The 19,945-nt window shown below is 52.5% G+C and overlaps 3 protein-coding genes across 10 annotated transcripts; 1 reads left to right on the forward strand and 2 right to left on the reverse strand.

Moving 5' to 3' along the window:
* The first annotated feature begins 152 nt into the window (after positions 1-152).
* On the forward strand, positions 153-7,121 carry znf687b (zinc finger protein 687b). Of its 2 annotated transcripts, none has more exons than XM_077591358.1 (10): positions 153-290; positions 1,053-3,215; positions 3,302-3,552; positions 3,624-3,808; positions 3,881-4,057; positions 4,123-4,285; positions 4,366-4,713; positions 4,779-4,879; positions 4,977-5,064; positions 5,271-7,121. In XM_077591358.1, the coding sequence occupies exons 2-10, from the start codon at positions 1,067-1,069 to the stop codon at positions 5,853-5,855; spliced, it is 4,047 nt and encodes a 1,348-aa protein (XP_077447484.1). In that variant the 5' UTR covers positions 153-290; positions 1,053-1,066; the 3' UTR covers positions 5,856-7,121. The 2 variants fall into 2 exon arrangements, with proteins under 2 accessions (XP_077447484.1, XP_077447485.1); XM_077591359.1 differs by having other exon boundaries at positions 3,305-3,552.
* Positions 7,122-7,330: 209 nt separating this feature from the next.
* On the reverse strand, positions 7,331-9,640 carry hax1 (HCLS1 associated protein X-1). Its single transcript, XM_077591368.1, has 7 exons — positions 9,447-9,640; positions 8,608-8,840; positions 8,385-8,548; positions 8,248-8,311; positions 8,036-8,172; positions 7,692-7,797; positions 7,331-7,557 (listed from the first exon to the last, which is right to left on the reverse strand). The coding sequence occupies exons 1-7, from the start codon at positions 9,509-9,511 to the stop codon at positions 7,487-7,489; spliced, it is 840 nt and encodes a 279-aa protein (XP_077447494.1). The 5' UTR covers positions 9,512-9,640; the 3' UTR covers positions 7,331-7,486.
* Positions 9,641-9,791: 151 nt separating this feature from the next.
* On the reverse strand, positions 9,792-19,736 carry ubap2l (ubiquitin associated protein 2-like). Of its 7 annotated transcripts, none has more exons than XM_077591366.1 (28): positions 18,478-19,736; positions 18,210-18,287; positions 18,010-18,120; positions 17,675-17,846; positions 17,510-17,611; positions 17,389-17,434; positions 16,860-16,966; positions 16,730-16,789; positions 16,463-16,515; positions 16,284-16,369; positions 16,031-16,214; positions 15,767-15,965; positions 15,397-15,689; positions 15,150-15,319; positions 14,953-15,073; positions 14,812-14,851; positions 14,497-14,689; positions 14,345-14,411; positions 13,968-14,271; positions 13,465-13,553; positions 13,341-13,394; positions 13,184-13,265; positions 12,888-13,108; positions 12,690-12,789; positions 11,977-12,129; positions 11,617-11,684; positions 11,107-11,301; positions 9,792-11,015 (listed from the first exon to the last, which is right to left on the reverse strand). In XM_077591366.1, the coding sequence occupies exons 1-28, from the start codon at positions 18,574-18,576 to the stop codon at positions 10,920-10,922; spliced, it is 3,543 nt and encodes a 1,180-aa protein (XP_077447492.1). In that variant the 5' UTR covers positions 18,577-19,736; the 3' UTR covers positions 9,792-10,919. The 7 variants fall into 7 exon arrangements, with proteins under 7 accessions (XP_077447492.1, XP_077447490.1, XP_077447493.1 ...); XM_077591364.1 differs by having other exon boundaries at positions 11,107-11,304; XM_077591367.1 differs by lacking the exon at positions 11,977-12,129.
* Between the last annotated feature and the right edge of the window lie 209 nt (positions 19,737-19,945).

A 19,945-nucleotide genomic window follows, 5' to 3' on the forward strand; every position in this document is an offset into this window, starting at 1 on the left:
AATTGTAATGTAATCTGTAGATTCATTTAAACCAAGGACAAGAGTCCTTATTTTACATTTAAATGAAAATATAAAACATGGATGAAAAGTGTCAAAATTATTCGTGACGTGGGCTAATCGAGCAAGTTTACTGGTGCGACGAGTACAGTACAGGTCTATTTTGAGAGTCCAAACAATGCGGTTCGGTGCAGTTTGTGGGCCTGGATTGGAGATGGGTGGTCACGTGACGGGAAGCCAATGCATTTTCAGCTGCAAGCCGAGCTAAGGATATTCGGAAATCGCGCATACAGGTAAACAATCAAAACCGCTTCTATTGTGAACTCGATCGCCCTCGGCCAGTCCGCCCCACGTTGCGCCGTCGTGGACGTCTTGTGAACACGTCCCATCCCCTGCTTCATCTTCATTTTTTTTCTCTCCCAATGCCAAAGACTAGCCTGTTAGCTCGGTGACCCCCTTCTTCTCAGTCTCCCTGGCCAGCTAGCCAGCCGCCCTCCGTCGGGGAGAGACGAGAGGGGGGGGCGATCCTTCGGGCTTTCCAGAGCCGATGTCGCCGTCGGGAAAGACGGGGATGCTCGGACGACTTGTCCGTCAGTTATTACCATGGTGCCAGTCACGTATTACAACCACTAAATAAGCCTCATTTGCTCCCCATTCATGATTAAATATGTTACGAGGAGGGGTTTGGATGCTAGTGGGCTAGCTAGCTAATGCTAAACGATGTTGCACTCTGGCCTTAAGGGGGGAAAATCACGTATTATTTGTCCCTATTAAAAACGTCAGTTATTCATGCTGAAAAGTAATGAATAATAATAGATGCGTTTGACAGCGAAAGGGTATAGTGGTTAAGGCGTTTGTCTCGCAGCCAAATGTTTTGGGTTCGAATCCCCCGTGCTTGACTAGGGCGTGTCGTTTTTTTCTCGGGACACTGCATGTGGTCTAAGACTGGCGGATGAGCAGTCAAAATTTTTTGGACGGGAACAGCAATACCGGGTAGAGAGTTCCAATTGTGGTAACCCATGCAGTCATTTTCTTTTGTTTCTCCCCTATTTCAGGTGTCACACCCGTAATGGGGGACATGAAGACCCCAGATTTTGACGACCTGCTGGCAGCGTTCGACATCCCGGATATCGACGCCAAGGAGGCCATCCAGTCCGCGCCAGATGAGGCGGAGGGACCGCCCCACGGGCCCGGCGGGGCAGCTTTGGGGAAGCCCGACAACGAGCCGGGGTCCCTCAGCCCCTCGGACGTGCAGGGGGACACGTCCATCGTAAGCGTCATCGTGAAAAACAAAGTGCGCTCCGAGACCGCGGCGGCCGACGACGACGAGGGAGACGCCGAGCCGGATGCCATCGACGTGATCGCCGGCGCCGGGGCGGACGCCGGCACTCGTCTCGGGGGGATGGTGGAATCGGACGCTCTCAATCACAACGGTTTTGGGATGTCGGGCGTTTCCGTCCCGCTCGCCGTGGGCCAGTCCAACGGCGCCCCGTGGCCCCTGAGCGCGCCGAAACCGCCGGCGGAAATTTCGGGCGCGAACAAGTCCGCCAAGCAGGGAGGGAACATATTTAACAGACTCAAGCCTCTTCTGGGCCCCGGTTCCGGAGATCCGGTGGGCCGGGTCAGGAAGATGCAGCTTCTGCAACAGCAGCAGGACGCGGGGCAGGAGAGAGCGGATGCCATGAAAGCGGCGCTGCCCTCCGCGTCTTCGGCGGGATTGGCGCCGACTTACTTCCCGGCCTCGAAAGCTCTTCCGGCCCCGCCCGGCACCCTCTTGTCACACGTCAAACCTTTTAACGGCGCCCCCAAGATGGCGGACTACCGGCCGATGGAGGAGGAAGAGGACGAGGATTCGGACACAGATCTGGACAGTCCGCTGGTCATCCAGGAGAACCCGGACTCGCCCATTTCCGCTCAGATGAATCGTCGCTACAAGGATTTAAGCCAGCCCACGCCCGGCGCTCCTCCTCAACCCAAGCCGGGCTACGCCCCTCAAGGTGCGTCGCCGACCCCGCGGTCGGCGTCCGCCGGGAACGAGACTCCGCAACCCGAGGAGAAGCACCCGGAGCACGTCATCGAAGAGAGGGACTCGCCGGAGAGCCCGGAACCGGAGGCGCCTAAGGCGAGCACTCAAGCGCCGCCCGCCAAGAGGTGCTCCAGCCCCGCCGCGACCTCCACGCCGCCGTCTTCCGAGCTACGAGAGCCCAAGGAGGAAGAGGAGGAGATGGAGGTCGGGAACGGAACGGACAAGGCGGCGGAGGCCGGCACCGATAAGCCGGAAGACGGCGGCGAGGAGAAGACGGGGGTGGAGGAGAGCAAGGCCAAAGCCATCCCCGCCGCAGCGCCCGCCACGCCCGCCGCGCCCGGGGCCCCCTCCCGGCCCCTCAAAGTCCGAATAAAGACCATCAAGACGTCGACGGGCGGCATCACCAGGACGGTGACCAGGGTGGCCCCCAAGGGCGCCCTGGGCGGCAAAGGCCTGGACCCCAAAGGGGGCGGGAAGGTGTTGGTGAGCAAAGTTCCAAAATCGGACCAGCAAGGGAACGCCAGCGCCCTGAATGCCCTCCCCGTGTCCACGCTAGCCGCCAGCAGCGTCATGCTCGCCGCCGCCACCAAAGTGCAGAACAAATTGGCGGCCTCCGACAAGGCCAAGGTTTCCGTCACGGCCGTCAACGTGACCAAATCGGCGGCCCTGCCCGCCGCCCCCGGCGTGGCCCCGTCGGCCAAATTCGGGGCGCGGTCGGCCGCCAAGGGGTCGCCCAACGGCGCGGGCGGCGCCCCCCACTCGGGCAAGCCCGCCTCCATCGTCAACAGCGCGGGCGCCGTGATCTCGCGCAGCCAGTCCAGCCTGGTGGAGGCCTTCAACAAGATCCTCAACAGCAAGAACCTGCTGCCCAGCTACAAGCCGGACCTGTCGGCGCCGCCGCCCCCCGAGTGGGGGCTGCCGCTGCCGGCCGCCGGCTACCGCTGCCTGGAGTGCGGCGACGCCTTCGCCCTGGAGCGCAGCCTGGCGCGCCACTACGACCGCCGCTCGCTGCGCATCGAGGTGACGTGCAACCACTGCGCCAAGCGGCTGGCGTTCTTCAACAAGTGCAGCCTGCTGCTGCACGCCCGCGAGCACAAGGAGCGAGGCCTGGTCATGCAATGCTCGCACCTGGTCATGAGGCCCGTCACCGTGGAGCAGATGATCGGGCAGCAGGACGTGACGCCGGTGGGCGGTAAGCGCTCACGTGGTATTTACCAGAAAAGCGAGTGGCCGGTCAGCCAAATAGCTGGCCGGCCTAACTGGCTCTTTTTCTTGTAGCAGGCGTGCTCTCCTCTTCGTCCCCCTCCGCCGGTTCCGGCTCCGCCTCCAGCCCGATGAAGGACGGCGGGGGTCCTCCCCGGCAGGTGCGGCGCGCCCCCCAGGGCCCGCAGGCTCTGATGCCGCTGCCGTGCAAGAAGGCCGAGGGCCTGCAGTACAACAACTACAAGTGTCCCGAGTGCCAGACGCAGTTCTCCAGCAAGGCGGCCATGGTCACGCACTTCCAGCAGATCAGGGCGGCGTCCAACTCGGTGAGAGTTTTTTTTACGCCGGCCCCGGCGTCTCCTTGGCTAACTCGGGCTCCTCTTTTCCCGCACGGCAGACGTGCTCCCAGTGCTCCCCGCCCATGATGCTGCCCAACTCGTGCGCCGTGTCGGCCCACCAGCGGATCCACAAGCACAAGGCCCCCCACGTGTGCCCCGAGTGCGGGGGCGTGGCGCGGCAAGCCGGCTTCCAGACTCACCTGGACGAGGCCTGCCTGCACTTCGCCAGACGCATCGGCTACAGGTGAGGGCGGAGCTTCGGGAGGGCCAAAGCTCCGCGTCTTTTCTGAGCCTTTGGGCGCGTCTCCGTCGGAAGGTGCTCGAGTTGCCAGGTGGTGTTTGGCGGCTTGAACTCCATCAAGTCCCACATCCAGGCGGCCCACTGCGAGGTGTTCCACAAATGCCCCAGCTGCCCCATGGCCTTCAAGTCGGCGCCCAGCGCCCAGAGCCACATCGGCACGCAGCACCCGACGCTCACCGGCGGACAGGCCAAGTACGGGCGCGTCGACCGGCTGCGTTCTCTCCGCCGTCTAAAATGGTGCCGTTCTGTGTGGGCAGGATGATCTACAAGTGCGTCATGTGCGACACGGTTTTCACCCAGAAGCCCTTGCTCTACATGCACTTTGACACGCATCTGGCCAAGCAGAAGGTGCACGTCTTCAAGTGTCCCGATTGCACCAAGCTTTACGCGCAGAAGGGCTCCATGATGGAACACATGAAGGTAGGGAAAGCCGGGCCGCGAAATTCCTTTCCGACGGCCCGCTCCCCTCGCTAAAACCCCCACCCGGGTCGTCCGAGCAGACGACGCACAGAGGCTCGGCGGCGAAACAGGAATCCGCCTCCGAGCCCCCCGCGGCGGCGGCGGCGGCGGCGGCGGCGACTGCCGCCACCCCCGCCCCGGCGTCCGCCCCGAAGGCCAAGCCCCCGTCCAAGCCCGACAACTCGGACGGCGAGGACTGGGGGCGAGACAACGAGGAGGACGACGAAGAGGAGGAGGAAGAGGACGACGACGGGGACGAAGACTACGAGGGCCCCGGCTCGACGGGGCCGACGGCCGGGGCCCCCGCGGAGTGGACTTGCCCGCAGTGCCAGAGCACTTTCACCGACAACGACGACTATCTCAGCCACGTCAAAATGGAGCACGGCAAGGTGACTTCCGTCGACTCCCGACAAAAAAATTTGGTGGTGAACCTGCTGTGTTTTTTTTGTCCCAGTTCCCTTGTCGCATCTGCGGGGGGAACTTTAGCACGTCCTCCAGCCTCAGACGCCACGAGAGAGTCATTCACGAGGGCAACAAGAGGGTTTTCCATTGCCAGTAAGAAACAATCGCACGGCCTACAGTCACTGACGTTTGCATTTAGCGTTTGTACGACGATACGTGGACGACTAACGGCGACTTGGCATTGTGGCAGGTATTGCACGGAGGGCAAACGTACCTTCGGCAGCCGCTTCCTGCTGGACAAACACATCCGGCTCAAGCACAAGAGTGTGGACGGGCAGGTGAGTGGCGTCTCCTCCTTTCCGTCCGAACCAAAAGCTGATAACCTCGTGGTTGGTCCTCTCCCAGACGATATTAGGATAGCATCGGCTGGGGAAAAAAATGGAACGTTTTTAGCGAGGGGGCGACAATTGACACGGGGAATCTGTTCGCAAGATAGAAAAATATGAATGGAGTGATCGGATTCCTCCTCACCTTTTCCGTTCAGGCGGCCCCGATGACCAGGAAGCGCGCCGCCACGGGGGCGGAAGCTCCCGGCGGCCCTTCGGAACAGGACGGCGAGGGTGCGGCGCCCGCGGACGGGGACCCCCCGGAGGAGTCGGAGGACGGGGGCACCGCCCCCGTCAAGAGGAGCCGCGCCTCGGCCGAGCCGGACGACGAGAGCGGCGGCGGAGGGTTCCGCTGCGTGCCGTGCGGCTTCTCCACGGAAGACGGCGCCGAGTTCCAGCGCCACATCCCGCAGCACCGCGCCGACGCCGCCTCCTTCCAGTGCCTGCAGTGCGGCGTCTGCTTCGCCTCGGCCGGCTCGCTGGGGCGACACCGCTTCATCACCCACCGCGTGAGGGACGCCCTGGGCGAGGCCGAACGCGTGCCGGGGCGGGCGTCTCCGGACGGCTCGCCCCGCGTGGGTCCCGGCGCCACCTCTCCTCAGGCCGCGGGCGAGGACGCCGACGGCAACCTGATCTGCAGGGTGTGCGGGCAGCGCTTCGACAAGGCGTCGGACCTCAACACCCACTTCCGGACCCACGGCATGGCCTTCCTCACGGCGCACAAGACGGACAAACCCCAGTAGGGGGTGACGGAGCCTAGAACAAGGGTTCTCAAACTGTTGGACTCCGGGTGAGCCGCAATCCTATTAACCGGTTTTCGAGCAAAATACTGACCTGTTCAGAAGAAAGTCAATAAGTCATTCAAATGTACTTGAAATCAGTTAAGGAATACAGTCAACTCGAGGCCAAAAGCAAAAATCGAGTTATTTCCTGTTTGAGCCACTAGATGGCAGAAAAGCACTACTTTATTTGACGGTACGGAGCGTTTGGAGTTTTTCACTGAATAACAAAAAATGATGTACCATAAGTTCCTTTGAAAGTTAGCCTTTAGGATTCTGTGTATTAGTATTTTAAGCCGTTATTTGTGAGATGTGGCAGAAAACTGACAAATTGATGCCCGTCAATAGTTTGTCATTACTTATGATTATGTAAACACTAAATATAGCTAAAAATATCAGGCCCAAACACATCATTTTACGAAAATGACAATATTTTTGCCACTTACTTGAGATATGACTTCAACTTTAATTTTTTTAAGCACAAAAACTGCTGATAACTGAGTACTTAACAAAGATTGTGGATTTCGTTGGCCCCGAGATGAGGTATGGGAGAGTTATTAGGATACCTAAAGTTGTAGGTATATAAAAAAAGTGTATGAATCAAATGGCAACTGTGATTTGAGAACCTCTTGCTCTAGAATATTTATACCATCTTCTTGGTGTTTAATGCATGCCTGGACACCCTCCCTTATGAGTGAAACTTTACCGCTGCACGGCCGCCATCTTACCGATTTCCCCGGAATTTGGATTTGTTCTCGCATTATTTATTTATATCGAACGCGTCTGCGAGCCGGCCAGGATAATTAGTGACTTTGGTGTTTGTGATGACAATAGAAGGATAAAAGATAGGTGCAAGTGGCTAGTGCGTGTTTTTTTCCCCCTTTCTTTTTTTGTAAATAAATAATTACACTACAAGAAAAAACAAATCTTGCTATGATAATGTGAATATGTGTAGTCTTTGTACTTGTACTGTTCCTTTTTATTCCAAGTATCAAACAAGCACTCCGCTAGGAGGAAATCATTGTGTATCGATACTCACGTTTCTTTTATAACGTTTAAAGAAAAAGAAAAAAAAACGGTTTTGTTTATATTTCTTTTTATATATGTCATATCATATTTATATAGCTGACAATAGTGGAACATTTGTTCTTTTTTTCCATGGTTGTGGTCTGCTTGCTGAAAATGCCATGCATACTTTTGTGCAGTTTTCAAATAAATGTTAAAATGAGACTCGTTAACCTCCGATTTTGTTACGATGAAAAACATGGCCGACTGACGGTTTAAAGAATTATAGACCTACCGTATGTGCTCCATTTTCATTGACTTGCTCGAACCTGCCTTGTTCATGCTAATGCAGGCGATTGGCTAACCTGCAGCGTGAATCCACCTGCCGTGCAAATTTTAAAAACAATTTCAAAACCTCAAAAAGGCAAACTGTCTCACATCACAAACATCAATATTCCTTTATTTTAATTCAACCAGCGCTATGTGGGGCGATACAAAAATAAATATGCCGGGGTCATTCAGCAATATTACCTCACCTTGCAATTGACAAACCTACAACATCAATTAAATGTGGGCCTTTTATGACAAGGTCACTTAAAACCTCCAAAAATCTTTGTGAAGAAGTCGGCGTCATCGTCCCGTATGCCTGAGAAGCGAGTACCTGAAAGGAGCGCAGGGACTGAATTAGCACAGCCAAAATACAGCAATAAGCTGAAATCCACATTAAAGACAAACACAAGAGTTTTTGCTAAAGTAGGCAGGCGCAACGTGCAAAAACTTGGCGCGTGTACTGACCCATTTGATCTTGTGCTCCCTCTGGACCGCCGAGGCCTCCCGAGCGAGTAACGGTGGTTTCCTCGTTTCCTTGGCCGTCTCGGACCGTGCGCCGCTCTTCTAAAGTCTTGTCGAGAGCCACAAATTAAAATACGCTTATGCTTTGTGGTTAAAAAAAAGGCTTACAAAAAAAATCTGAAATGGAAAAATCTAATGTTTTTTACACACTAACTTTGGCATACTACCTTCAGACTGAAACTCAGGAAAAGTATTTTACCGCCTTGCAATTTTTGTAACTGCTTTCATTTTATTTCGTACATTAAAATAAAAAAAGAACTATTACAGAGTGAGAGAAACGGACATACCCCATCAGGTTTCAGCACTTTGGTGACAGTGACCGAGTGAAAGAAGGACCTGGTCCGAGGCTGCGGACTCGGCACAAGCTCGTCAGGTGGTGTCAGAATCTGATCCAGACCGCCGGAGGACACTGCAGAATCGAGATCTATGAAAAACGAAGATGGGAACAAAAGGCTTTTAGAAGGACTTTTCCCAACCACCAAAGTCAATTATCCTCCACCTCCGTCTTCTTTACGCTCGTCTTTTGCCGTTTTTGGTAGCTTTTCTCTCCAGACATCATCAAACTAAAAGGCAAAAAGAGTCATTGACATGTTGCCCCACGAAACAAAAATTGGATATCGTGGACATTTTATCTACTTTAGAAAACGGGGCGGAGCTCGGGAATCGCGGCGACTCGTAGGACGGATGATGGGAATCGTTTCTCCTCCGTCTGTCACTATCGGGAGATTTGAGCATGAAGTCTCGAAGGGGGTTCCCGTGTCTTCCTTCCGGACGTGGCGGTGGTGCAATACTCGGAACGCCTACGGCACAAGATGGCGTCACGCCTCCCAAAATTTCCCAGGTGGCATTCTGCATTTACCGGAATGCGAATCCCAGCCACCCAGATGGGAAAAAATCTCCTCCATCTCCCTGAAGATGTGGCCAAACATGGGAGGTTCTTGGATTCTCATCCCGTCAGGACCAAAGCTGAAACCGAACTTCCAGGCGCTATCAAAGGGGTCCTGCCCGTCCCCCTGGAAACTGTCAAAGTAGTAGCCGTCGTCTTCGTCATCGTCTTCCTCGTCACGGGTCATGGCGTCGAAGAAGGGCTCCCTATTAAATGAGAAAACATTCAAATGGTCATAAGTCTTCCATTTTCACCTGTTAGCATGTGAAGCACAAGGTTCGTGGCCATTGAATATTTTCAAGTACTCAAATGGTAGTCTGAACTTCACGACAATTTAAAAAAAAATCACTTTAAGGTTTAAAGGCAAACTTCATTTGACCTCTAAAATGTGGAATAGACGTATCCAATTACGGTGTTTTGATACTATTTCTTCAAGTTGCTCTCCAATAATAAGCAAGTGGAAAATTCACAAAATGTTTATTTTAATTTATAAGGGCGTACAGTTACATTTAATAAAGGCAAATTAGTGTATAGAGGAAACATAAATAACATACGACGGTGAAATAACTTACCATTTACCGCATTAGCTCACTTTGTATGTGGAGTTCGTAATGTTACGTCAGACGCGAATAGTTTGCTCAAATTATATTTCACTCATAATTATATGGCTGGGAAACAATATTTATCAAGTAAAATACACCAAGGCATTTAAATCACGTCACATGAATCGGTAAAACAGCCCACTTCAACACGATACACTTGCTAGCTAAAAGCTACATCGCAAATGTTACTCTAGCCTCGTTTTAACTCACCTTCGGCCACCAAAACGACCACTGGGAACCCCGAAGAAACCACGAAATAAATCAAAAACGCTCATTTAGGCTTGGTTCACGATAAAAGCGACGATAACATTATTAAAACATGCTGACGGCAAAGTGCGTGGAATGTAAACACCGCAGGTGCCACTGATCACTGATCTGAAAACTTTACTGCCGTAAAGTGTTTTGTTTTACCGTAATGACAGCAAGAAGCTGTATGTATACCAGAATTTCGTTTCACTCACTTTACTTTTACGACCAAAAATCACATTAGACGACTGTTTTGTCATTGTTCAGTTGAATTCAACATTTCTAGACCACAGTAAACAAAGACCGAGAGACTTTATAAGACATTCACATCCCCAAAATGATGAAAATGTCTTTGTCCTTGTTTATTAATATTTATATATTTTTACAAAATAAAAAAGGAAACAAAACCTCTAATAAGATCTGCATGGAATCAGCGGAGCAAAGCGAACAAACAGGCACTACAGTACTTTTTTTGTTTGTATGTACAAGACAAGTTTTTCCATTTACAATTGTGTTTTTTAATGCACAGTACAAAAAAAAGAATCACTGACAAAAACAAACAAAACCCATAAAGTACAAGTCTGTCTGCTGGAAGGTTTCCTTTCAAATGTGCAGGAAAGGGTGGCGGCGCATGGAGAGGTCTACTCAACTCGAGACATTACTGGATTATTAACATCGGAAGGCGGATTGGCTTCGGGAAGGATTCTTGGATAACAAGTCAAAATATTCAAATGGTAACAGTAACTGTACATGTGTTTTATACACTATGAAAAGTCTGTGCTAGGCAAAAAACAAAAGCACAGTAACCCCATCGCCCCCCCAACTTGTCTTATGTGTACAAACATGCACGCAACCACATGACAAACATCCTCACTCCAAGCCAGCTCGCTTATATATTTATATATATCTATATTTAGTAAAAAATAAACTTCACAACTCTAACAAATTTCTGCGAATTGCTTCTTCCAACTTAAAAAAAAAGGACATAAAATAGGGACTGGGGGAGAAACCAAACGGCAATCAAGCAATGGAATAGTTTGCGGAAGAGAAAAGAGGCCTTCTCCATCACCACCATCCTGCATTACTTCAATCCTCCCAAAAAAAAAAAAGTGTAGGGTGTAGACTGCAGAGAATACATCAACATATAGAACCATACGGGAAACATTCTTTTAAAGAAATAATGTGACATACGCAAGTAAAAGGGGGCGGGGCCGAGTTCACGACAAAATGAATTCTGCGAAACGCGCCGTGTCGCCTCATGTTTTTCTAACCATTCATTCTCCCCGGCACATCCTCCACGATACACGCGCCGGGAAATTCAGCAGGAATTAACCTTCGATACAGAGATGGGTTTTCGAGAGATTAAGAGGCCCGTCCGCTCCCTCCTTTGCGGCTTTTCTCGGCGAGAAAGGGCGTCCGGGGCTCTGACCTCAGGTGCTAGTTGGCCCCCCAGTTGTAGCTGTTGTACGCAGGCTTGTTGATCTGAGACTTTTGCTGAATGGATGCGGTCTGATTGCGCTGGCCGCTGACGCTCTGCTCGCAGGTGCGGAAAGGAGAAAGGTGAGAACGGGAGAAGGAAGAGATTTTTTTTAAAAATAATAATAAAGGTAAAAAGACGTCTCACCTGGGGGTCCTGCTGCAGGTGGTGGTGTAGGATCTGGTTGTGGGGCTGCTGGTGCGGTGCCAGGATATGCATAAAAGGGCCCGGGGCGTAGCCCGCGGCGGCGGGGGCGTTGATGGGACCGCCGCTACCCAGAGCCGAGGGGAGGCTGAACGACGCCGTGGGCGTGCCGGCGTGGAAACCCTGCTTCTCAAACGACTGCTAAGAACGACCAAAGAAAGAAAAGGGTCACATTAAAGACTTGTTACATTCTATTTATTGCCACTACAATTAACATCGAGTTAGTTATAGGTCCCGAATCCATTTCAAGTGTTAGGGCTGGCCATGAATGATCATGTTTCACCCACCCAGTTCAAAGGGATTGGACAGCCACTCGTGACAAATTAATTTAAGTTCAGAGCAGAAGGAGGCTAAATTCATTAACCAGTGCGGCGTCTAAATTTTATACAAATATTTACTTTAATCAATAAACTTTGGAGAAACAGAGAGTGAATTTTAAGGTATTGGACTCGCCTGCGTCTTTGTGTAAACAGAACCAGAAATATCCGGTACTCCCGTGTTACTCGAGGTCACAGAAACTCCTGGGGAAGACAAGAAAAGAAAAAAAAGCAATCAAACACGAGAAATGTGGAAAACAACACGGCATCCGACAGAGCAAATGACTGGGAAGCATTTGCTTGATTCCACAGCACAGCTTCTCAAAATTGTAGCAGCACATCACCTCCAGCAGACTACATCCATTCTTTCATGTCAACTGGCAAGCCACTCCAAAATGGGCCCGAGTTTATTAACAAAGTCGTTCCTCGTAGCGACGGGGCAAAGGGAAAAGTGCAAAAAAGGAGGGGTGGCGCTTGGGCAACATCCACCACTCACCTACTCCGGGCCCGCTGACAGAGTTGGCCGGTTTGTTTTGCGCGGCAGCGGCGGCGGCGGCAGCAGCAGCGGCGGCGGCAGCGGCCACGGCGTTGCCGTATCCGCCCTTACAGAAATCCCCACTCCCTGAAGCCTGGCCCACATCCTCATAGCCTGCAACAGTCAAGACATAGCCACGGCCCACAGCGTTAGACGCACCGACCCCGACCGGCCTCAGAGAGCACTTGCCAACTAACCAGCTTTGGGCATATGACTAGTATTGTTAGCAAGTGCTATGTGAGGGGGGAGGAAAGCGGGAAGCTCGGGTGAGGGGAGGTGGAAAGTCAGCTCGACTCACGGCAGGAAGCAGCAAAGCGGCAACCCAAAAAAGTCGGTGGAGGGAAAGCGTTAGACGGGCGGATTGGGGAAAGAGAACATCCAAAATTGCGGTTATTGATAACTTCTTTTCTTCCCCCCAAAAAATGTAGTTTTACTGGATGGGTTGGAGTGAAAACAGTTGGTGCCACCACTGTTGACATTAAAATCAATGCGAGAGCCCAAAGGTTCCAACATGTTTTTTTTTTTTGTGATTTTAAAAAATAAGAGTCATGATCAATTATAAATGTTGATACTTTACTATATACAAACAATTGAAATGGGGTTAAGGCTGTGTCCTATTTTACTAAGGTTAGCCCCGATTTGATTCGGAGCAAAAAACCTGCACGTCGGCCTACCAGTGCTGTATCCATGGGAACCGTAGCCGCTAGCCTGTTGGAAGGGTGCGGCCGCCGCGCCGACATTCACGCCGTGCTGCTTTGACGAGGTAGGAGCCACCTGGAAGTTGAACCCCGTTAATGCAGGGAGTAACGTTTTCTTTTTTATTATTATTTTTTTGCCCACTACCGTACGCGCCCGCCCAGTCCGAGCCTTACCGGGAAGACGGCGGGGCCGTACTGGAATGTGTTGGGCAGCCCCGGCATGCCCGTGTAATAGGGCAGGCTGGTGTAACTGTAGCCGGGCGGCAGCCCCGGGTTGAGGAAGGGCTGCTGGGTCGAGTGGTGCGTCTGCGTCTGGTTTTGCTGCTGATTCTGCGCCAAGGTGGTGGCGGGGGCCGGCGAGGACGCGTCGCCTCGACCGAACTTTGATAAGTCGCCTAGGCAGGAGATCGCCGTTCAAAAAAATGCTTCTGAATGAATGGGATTATGTTTAAAAAAAAAAAAAGTCTCACCGGAATACGGGTTGTTGGTTAACCCGGCCTCTCTGCTCGTCAGTGCTGCCGTAGGGGTCGCAAATCCAAACCCGTAGTAATCCTGCAGCCACGCGCACGCAAAGAAGATTACAACATTTCGTAGGAAACCACCACTTGCCCAGAAATTCCAACTTACCAGCGGAATTCTCGTCTGCAGCATCTGCAGGTCGTCGTAGCCGTACACCTGAGTCTGATACGTGCTTTAGTTATTACGTGGCACGCGCAATGCCTTGCGCTTTTACGAACGGCGGCGCACTCACTGGATAGGGATGCAGCAGTCCCGGGGCCATGATGTAAGGATTGGGGAGTAGAGGGGGAACTCCGGGGGGCAAATTTGGAGGGGCTTTCCCTACATTGGGCAGGAAAAAAAATGTCATGCTGAAAGCCTAGGAAATGTTGGATTTTAGCTACCATTTCTAATACCATTATTGGCTTTATGTTTTGTTCCAAGTGCTCATAATGCCAATTCCAAGGCAAAAACCTGTTTCTCAGATTTTTTTTGACAATTCATCAATTAAAAATTGAAGAAATTGAGCTTTCTAAAACACGATCAATATTTACGACTTTTCAAAACACCGTGGGCACCCCCTGCAAATTGTTGCAAAATGTTCGAAAAGAAGCAGCTTTCAAACATGAAATGGTACACTCAATGATGAATGCAACTCCAGCAATCTTGTATTTAAAAAAAGGTCATATGAACATTAAATGCAGCCAATCTTTTAGGAGCCTCACTTGGAAAAGCAGTGATGAAGATACGCCTAACCTGAGGATGCTGCGGAGCTGCGCATTGATAAGGAAGTCACCAAGGAAGGAGCGTTGGAGGCCGCTGCGGCGGAGATGGAAATGGCGGCGGGGCACGGGGCCATGCCCTGCACCCCCACGGATGGCGCGCCCAGCCCCATGGACATGTTGTTGGCGTGGCCCAGGCCGGACGGGACCGAGACCGGGGCCCCCAGGGAAACCTGCGGCACGGCGGTCGACGACGTGGGGGGGGCCGACGACACGGCGGCTGAGGCGGAGGGGAAGGAGGAGGAGTGGAGGCTAGAATCGCCGTCCATGTTCGAGTTCTGCGGAAGAAAAGAGCTGCTCTGAAGACCCCGGGAGTCAAATGACTCAGACCGACGGGCACGCTGATTTTACCAGTAGGCTTGAGTTGGGTGTCCGACCCAAAGATGGAACGAGGCTGTTCTGCTGTGACGAGAGCGCACTGTAGAAGAAAAAAACGGGTGAATCCCGTTATTTTCAAACCCATTGGCAGTCAATTTGCCAGCCTTGTCCACTCGCGCCATCACCTGTTGTGCTGAGGAGGCGGAACGGTACTCGGCGGCAGTTCTTCGCCTGGCCCCATCACGCCCAGCGACGTCTGATTGGACGTCGTCAGCAGGGAGGCCGGACCCGGGCCGGTGTCCGAAAGGCCGGCCGCCGCCGGTGGTGGCCCGACGGAGTCCGACGCGGGCTTGAATCCGACTGCAGAACCTGCTGCAGCTATAAAGGAAAAGGCAAAACAAGTGGAAAGGTGAGGAAGGGGGGGGAATATTGATAAAAGAAACTATGATTAAATAAATGTTTTTCCCCCAAAAAAGGCATGGAGAATCCAAAAGACTTGCCTTCCACAGATTGCGCCGCCTGTAGCGAAGTGAAGCCATTCTGTGGAAAGCAACAATGCGTGAGCCGACTGGTTTCTATGGCAACGACCCAGGCGGACAGGCCGGGCTTGAATATTCAGGGCGTGGCAACATCTGGCCTACCTTCGGCTGCAAGTCCTTCTGCGGGGAAGAGGAGACGGAGGGCGCGTAGCGTCGCGTCGGAGGGGCTCTCTGCTCGTACAGATCCATCTGGCTGGAGTTGGAAAGAGCCGGAGTTGACTCGCTGCAGGTCGACAGCACCTTCCGTTAACCCACTTTTACGAGACCCACGCCAGAGCGAGCTCCTCGGCTCCGCTTACTTGTTGGAGGCGGAATAGAGGCTGTTCTGCATGGGGTTGGCGGGCGTCGTGTTGCCGGCCGACTCGTACTCGGGCAGCGTCGGTTCCGAGCCGAACTGCAGTGCTCCAAATTGAAGGTTAAGGCCGGAGATGTCCGCCGAACCGGGCATTTCCACCGCCATTGACGGAATCTGATGCAAAGGACCCCAAGATTAGCGAATGGAGCCCCCCCACTGAAAAAGGTTTCTCGCCATTTCATCCGGTCTACCTTTGTCGGAATGGAAGTCCTCTTCTTCTGCTGCCGGAGTTTGTGTTGCTGCAGAGGCAGCGGACTGCACGCCTGCGCGTCCGAGGGACTCGGCGAAAGCCGCTGACCCGACGACGACGCCATTTTGGGGAGGGAGGAGACGGTGGGTTGGGAAGGCAAGGAGGAAGCGGATGAGGTGGCGGCGGGAGGCAGGAAAACTTCCAACACGGACGACGTGGTGGGCGTGGCGGCCTGGAAGGGCGGCCGCTTCGCAAAGGGCATGTGGATGGCCGACTCGGCTTGAGTCTTCATATCTGCGCCGGGAGACAGAACGGGTTGGGATTCCAAAAGGGATTCCATTTCGAGTTGGACGCGCTCGCTCTGATCTCACCGTATTGTGCCCTCGGGTTGGCGCCGCTGTCCCAAGATGGAGGGTTGGTAGTGGGAGCGACAGTTTGGGAATGCTGGGCGGCCAGCTGGGCCAGCGCCTGGGCCGTTTTATACTGCTCCAGGAACTGGGAGCCCGTGGTCCCGCCGCTGCTTCCCTTCTGGTCCGCGACGTCCCCAAAGCTCTTGTTCAGCATGCTAACCTGCCGTCAAAAGGGCGCGTGGGTCACGAGGCGCGGCCAGACAACAAGACCCGGTTGTCACTCACCATGCTGTGCTGAGTGTAAGCGGGGTTGGAAGTGGCTTGGGAGAGAGGGGGGCCTTGCTTGGTTTTGCTGAAAACCAGCGACTGGGGTAAGGCGGAGGGCTGGGCGGCCTCCGCCACAGGTTGGGCTTCGGTTTCCGACGAGGAAGACGGGGGAGTCTTCCCCAAGAGCACCGCGAGGTCAATCCTACGGAAACGAGTGTTCCCCCAAAATAAGCATCGGAAAGGATTCCGTCCGGGGTGGATTTTCTCCCACCTCTGTCCTTTGGTGATGGTGACGTTCTCTGGCGGCGGTGGAACGGTCGCCACGATAGAAGCTGTGAATATCTTGGTCTCTGACAACTGCAGGGCACGACGTAACCAGAAAATTTTGAGAAATAGATTTAGATTTCCACCTGAATTTCCGTATTCTGAGGGGGAAAATGGGGCACTCACATCCTCGTTCCAGTCCTCAGTTCCCCATTCCTCTGTGGGCGTCCTCCAGGCACCTTTGAGTAGAGGCATAAATCTGTTCAGCGCCAGTGACAGGCTCGAGAAGTAGGTCACTGACACTGACACTTCATTATTTGCAGCAATTCTAAACCATTTTCTTTTGCGGAATATATTCAGTAGTCCAGCAGGGGGCGCAATTTCTCGGCGAGGGTGTTTACAGAATCCAATTTGATTTGCCCTGTCAAAATGGAAAATGTCTCGAGGGTTTACCTTGGCCGGACTCAAACTTGGGCGGGTAAGTCATTCCATCTCCCTGGGCGTACTCCAATCCTGAAGAAAGAAAAGTCCTTACTTTAAATAAATGTCCGCCGTATAAAGTAAGGATTCTTTTTGTCCTTACCCGCTCCTTCTTCCGTCTCCGTGCCCCCCGTGTTGTTCCAGGTGCTACCTCCGCCGTAGTTTTCATCCGTCTGGTTCGGCTCGGTGTAGTCGGCGGGGTTGAACGTTCTGAGAAATAAACAAACCTTTTGTTTTGGTCAAAAAGTTGACCGCTGATTCGCTTGTGGGGAAAAGGCCTCGAGTTGGGAGTTGTGTTCTTTTGAAGGAATGTCATAGCACATGGCCAAAAATCTCAACAATTGTAACTCCACTTATCTCTACCCTAAAGCATTTCAAGGACGACTCGCCTCGGCTTTTTTTTCCCGACACGACACCCTAAATGGGCTCGTCTTTTTCGTTTTTATGATCTGCAGAGTGGCGGCGGGCCCGCGGCCTTTTGTTCCGCGGGTTGAACGGCGTCCAACTCTAATGTGGATTAAGACGAAACAATAGATTCTTGGTACTACGCCTGTGACCATGGCAACAGGTAAGAGTGGAACAAAAGAAGCCCTCTCTGGTCGTTTAAGGACATGCAGGTGTTCTCTCCTTACCCCATGCCCTGCGCAGAGAATCGGCCTCCTCGTCGACCCGACGCTCCTGGGAGGGGGGCGCAAGACAAAGCACGGCTCCAGCTTGCGCACGCCGAACGGGACTCGAGCGGCCGCAACTCACCGAGCGTGCCTCGCCCTCGTCCGCGCCCTCTCCTGCCTCGTTCCGTGCCCCGGCCCACCAGGGCCAGCTTGCCTGCCTCCAAGCCGTTTTCTTGACCCCGAACTGCAGCAGCGAAAGAGGGAATCAGACGTCGGGGAAGAAACGAGCTCAAACGACGAGACGTACACTCTCGGCCTCTGACGGCTCCACGGCCCCGGCGGGGGGCAACCCCTCGCCGACGCGCCAAGTCCCTCTCCGCTTTCTCCCGGTTCTCTTTCCCGTCGTCTCCGATCTCCGGCTGGATGGCCTCCTTCTGGCCCGACACGCCCTTTTTCTTCCCTACCATCTCCCACGAGTCCTGAGATCAAAGAGACTCTATCTTCCATCTTAAAAATGACCACTCCGGGAGACGTGCAGAGGACGCTCTCCCCAAAAATAAGAAACAGTGACGCAGCAGCATCCCACAATGAGATGCTCGATAAGAACCACGGTCTCGTGTGATGTCGAAAACTGTGACTCACGGTGTCTGGGCTACCCTCCAGCAGGACGTTGATGGCTCTGTTAACGTCACCGTTGCAGTCGTGCAGTGCGATCATAGACTCATCCTGGTCTTTGCCCGTGATGTCGATCAGCTAAAAAACGAAAAGTCGCCGTCTCATCTCGCCAACAAGAAATCGGGAAGCAAAACTCCAAAAGGCGCCGGCACGACGACCCTTCTCACCTGTTTGACCTTTGCCTCAAAGTCTGCATCGTTGTGGTCGGAAATCATCTGCGCCAGTCGGATTTGCTCTGCGGTAGCCTGTTGGCGCAAAACGCACGCACATTTCAGCTTCAGAAGACCACAACAATCTCGAGACAGAGCAGTGACATGTATAGCACATTGGGCACCTCGATACTGTAAATAAAGTGATGCAAAAGTGCACTCCATTTCACATGATGGGGCAGTTTTGACATGGCACATTCCACTTTAATAAGGTTGACATTTATACCTGAGGCCTTTGCTTGTGCTGTGTCTGGCTCTGCGTCTGGCCTGGCTGCGTTTGTTCCCAGCTGCCCCGGGCTCGGTTTCCGCCCATGGACGTCATCATTTACAGTATATACAAACAAGTTATTTACAAGGAATCACACCTGAGAAGAGAATGTCCATATCTGAGTGACTTCATCACACACTTCCAGGAATACAACACAAAGACACACAATGCGAGCGAGAGGTGTGGGCACACGAGATAACAGTTCCAAGGTACAACAGCGACAACGACTAGTTTCCAGGTCAAAAACATCAGTCAAAAATGAAAGTAACCCCAATGCTAGCTAGAACACTGGGCGAAGTTGAAACAACATCGCAATGGGGGGGAAAACTAGGCAGGCACACTTTAGGGAAACGTCTTGGGTTGCCAGAGGAGTCCCATTTTAACGTTTTTATTGTACTCTACCACTCGTTGTCGAAAACGACTGCTTAATCTCGAACGTTACGTAAAAAGATCGGCTTGGACTGACACACAAACAAGCACGCCTGACGACTAGGCCTGCCCATCAAATCGAACAATTCATTTGAGCTTCAAAAATATAGAACACATGATTTAGGTGGGGTTAGGAAGGAAGCAAGGGGCGAAAAAAGATCCATCTTTGAAGTGTTGGTGGGTTTCCGCCTCGAGCGGCTACACCTCATGGCGACGAAGCTAACTTTTAGCACGATGCTAACGCTACCTGGCGAGTGGCGATTAATACAACATTTACCGGTCAATTCGCCACATGTATCGCGTGAGCACAAAAGATACTCGGTGCGCCACTCGGGTGTGATATTTCAAGTCTTCGCGTTGCCCGACATCAAAACATTTCCCCGGTAGTTATATGCTAACGACTTAGCCACGCTAGGTGAACAACTAACTGGACGTGGCTAACGGCTAAGGCTAACTAGTTAGCTCGCAGCTATATTAAAGAACACACCGTCACAAATATCGATAATCATTCTTCGCGTGGCTGACGGAAAACAGTATTAAAAAGATTTAAAGATTAGGCCGCTGGTCATCCTTATTCCCCCTTTTCACACACAATTGACAAAGAGCACAACACTGACCAGAAAACCGGCTCCGGACTACACACACCGGCCGACAAGTGGTCTAGTAGCCCGACCTTGCGAGACGCTTTTCGGACACGATAAACATCATCGCTAAGTGGGGGATTAAAAAAAACTGGCACACGGAAGTCTGGACTTTTTCCTCCCACACGCGCGATATCAACAACCGACGTTTACCTGTTTCTCTGCCACTCTGACACCACCGAGAGCTGTGTCATGTGGTCTAACGCCGCACAGAGCTCGGAGGAAACTGGACAAACAAACATGTGATCACAAACTAATAAAGCAATATATTTTTTTCACCCCGGGTCCGTGACATGTCATTGCGACTGGTGCGCATCAAAGGTAACATATGCCGGCGAATGCAAATACGAGTGTCG

Source organism: Stigmatopora argus, chromosome 21 (assembly GCF_051989625.1).
Source record: "Stigmatopora argus isolate UIUO_Sarg chromosome 21, RoL_Sarg_1.0, whole genome shotgun sequence".
NCBI lineage: Eukaryota > Metazoa > Chordata > Actinopteri > Syngnathiformes > Syngnathidae > Stigmatopora > Stigmatopora argus.

What these genes read in the sequence shown, in the direction of transcription:
- znf687b (XM_077591358.1), top strand. Translation starts at nt 1,067, where the DNA reads ATGGGGGACATGAAGACCCCAGATTTTGACGACCTGCTGGCAGCGTTC. An exon ending in GCCAGACGCATCGGCTACAG is followed by an intron (nt 3,809 to 3,880) that starts GTGAGGGCGGAG and finishes CTCCGTCGGAAG; the next exon opens with GTGCTCGAGTTGCCAGGTGG. An exon ending in CTCACCGGCGGACAGGCCAA is followed by an intron (nt 4,058 to 4,122) that starts GTACGGGCGCGT and finishes CTGTGTGGGCAG; the next exon opens with GATGATCTACAAGTGCGTCA.
- hax1 (XM_077591368.1), bottom strand. Translation starts at nt 9,511, where the DNA reads ATGAGCGTTTTTGATTTATTTCGTGGTTTCTTCGGGGTTCCCAGTGGT. An exon ending in GGTCGTTTTGGTGGCCGAAG is followed by an intron (nt 8,841 to 9,446) that starts GTGAGTTAAAAC and finishes CTCATTTAATAG; the next exon opens with GGAGCCCTTCTTCGACGCCA. An exon ending in GGGAGCACAAGATCAAATGG is followed by an intron (nt 7,558 to 7,691) that starts GTCAGTACACGC and finishes CGCTCCTTTCAG; the next exon opens with GTACTCGCTTCTCAGGCATA.
- ubap2l (XM_077591361.1), bottom strand. Translation starts at nt 18,576, where the DNA reads ATGATGACGTCCATGGGCGGAAACCGAGCCCGGGGCAGCTGGGAACAA. An exon ending in ACCATCACCAAAGGACAGAG is followed by an intron (nt 16,215 to 16,283) that starts GTGGGAGAAAAT and finishes TCGTTTCCGTAG; the next exon opens with GATTGACCTCGCGGTGCTCT. An exon ending in ACCTGCAGCAGGACCCCCAG is followed by an intron (nt 11,016 to 11,106) that starts GTGAGACGTCTT and finishes ACCTGCGAGCAG; the next exon opens with AGCGTCAGCGGCCAGCGCAA.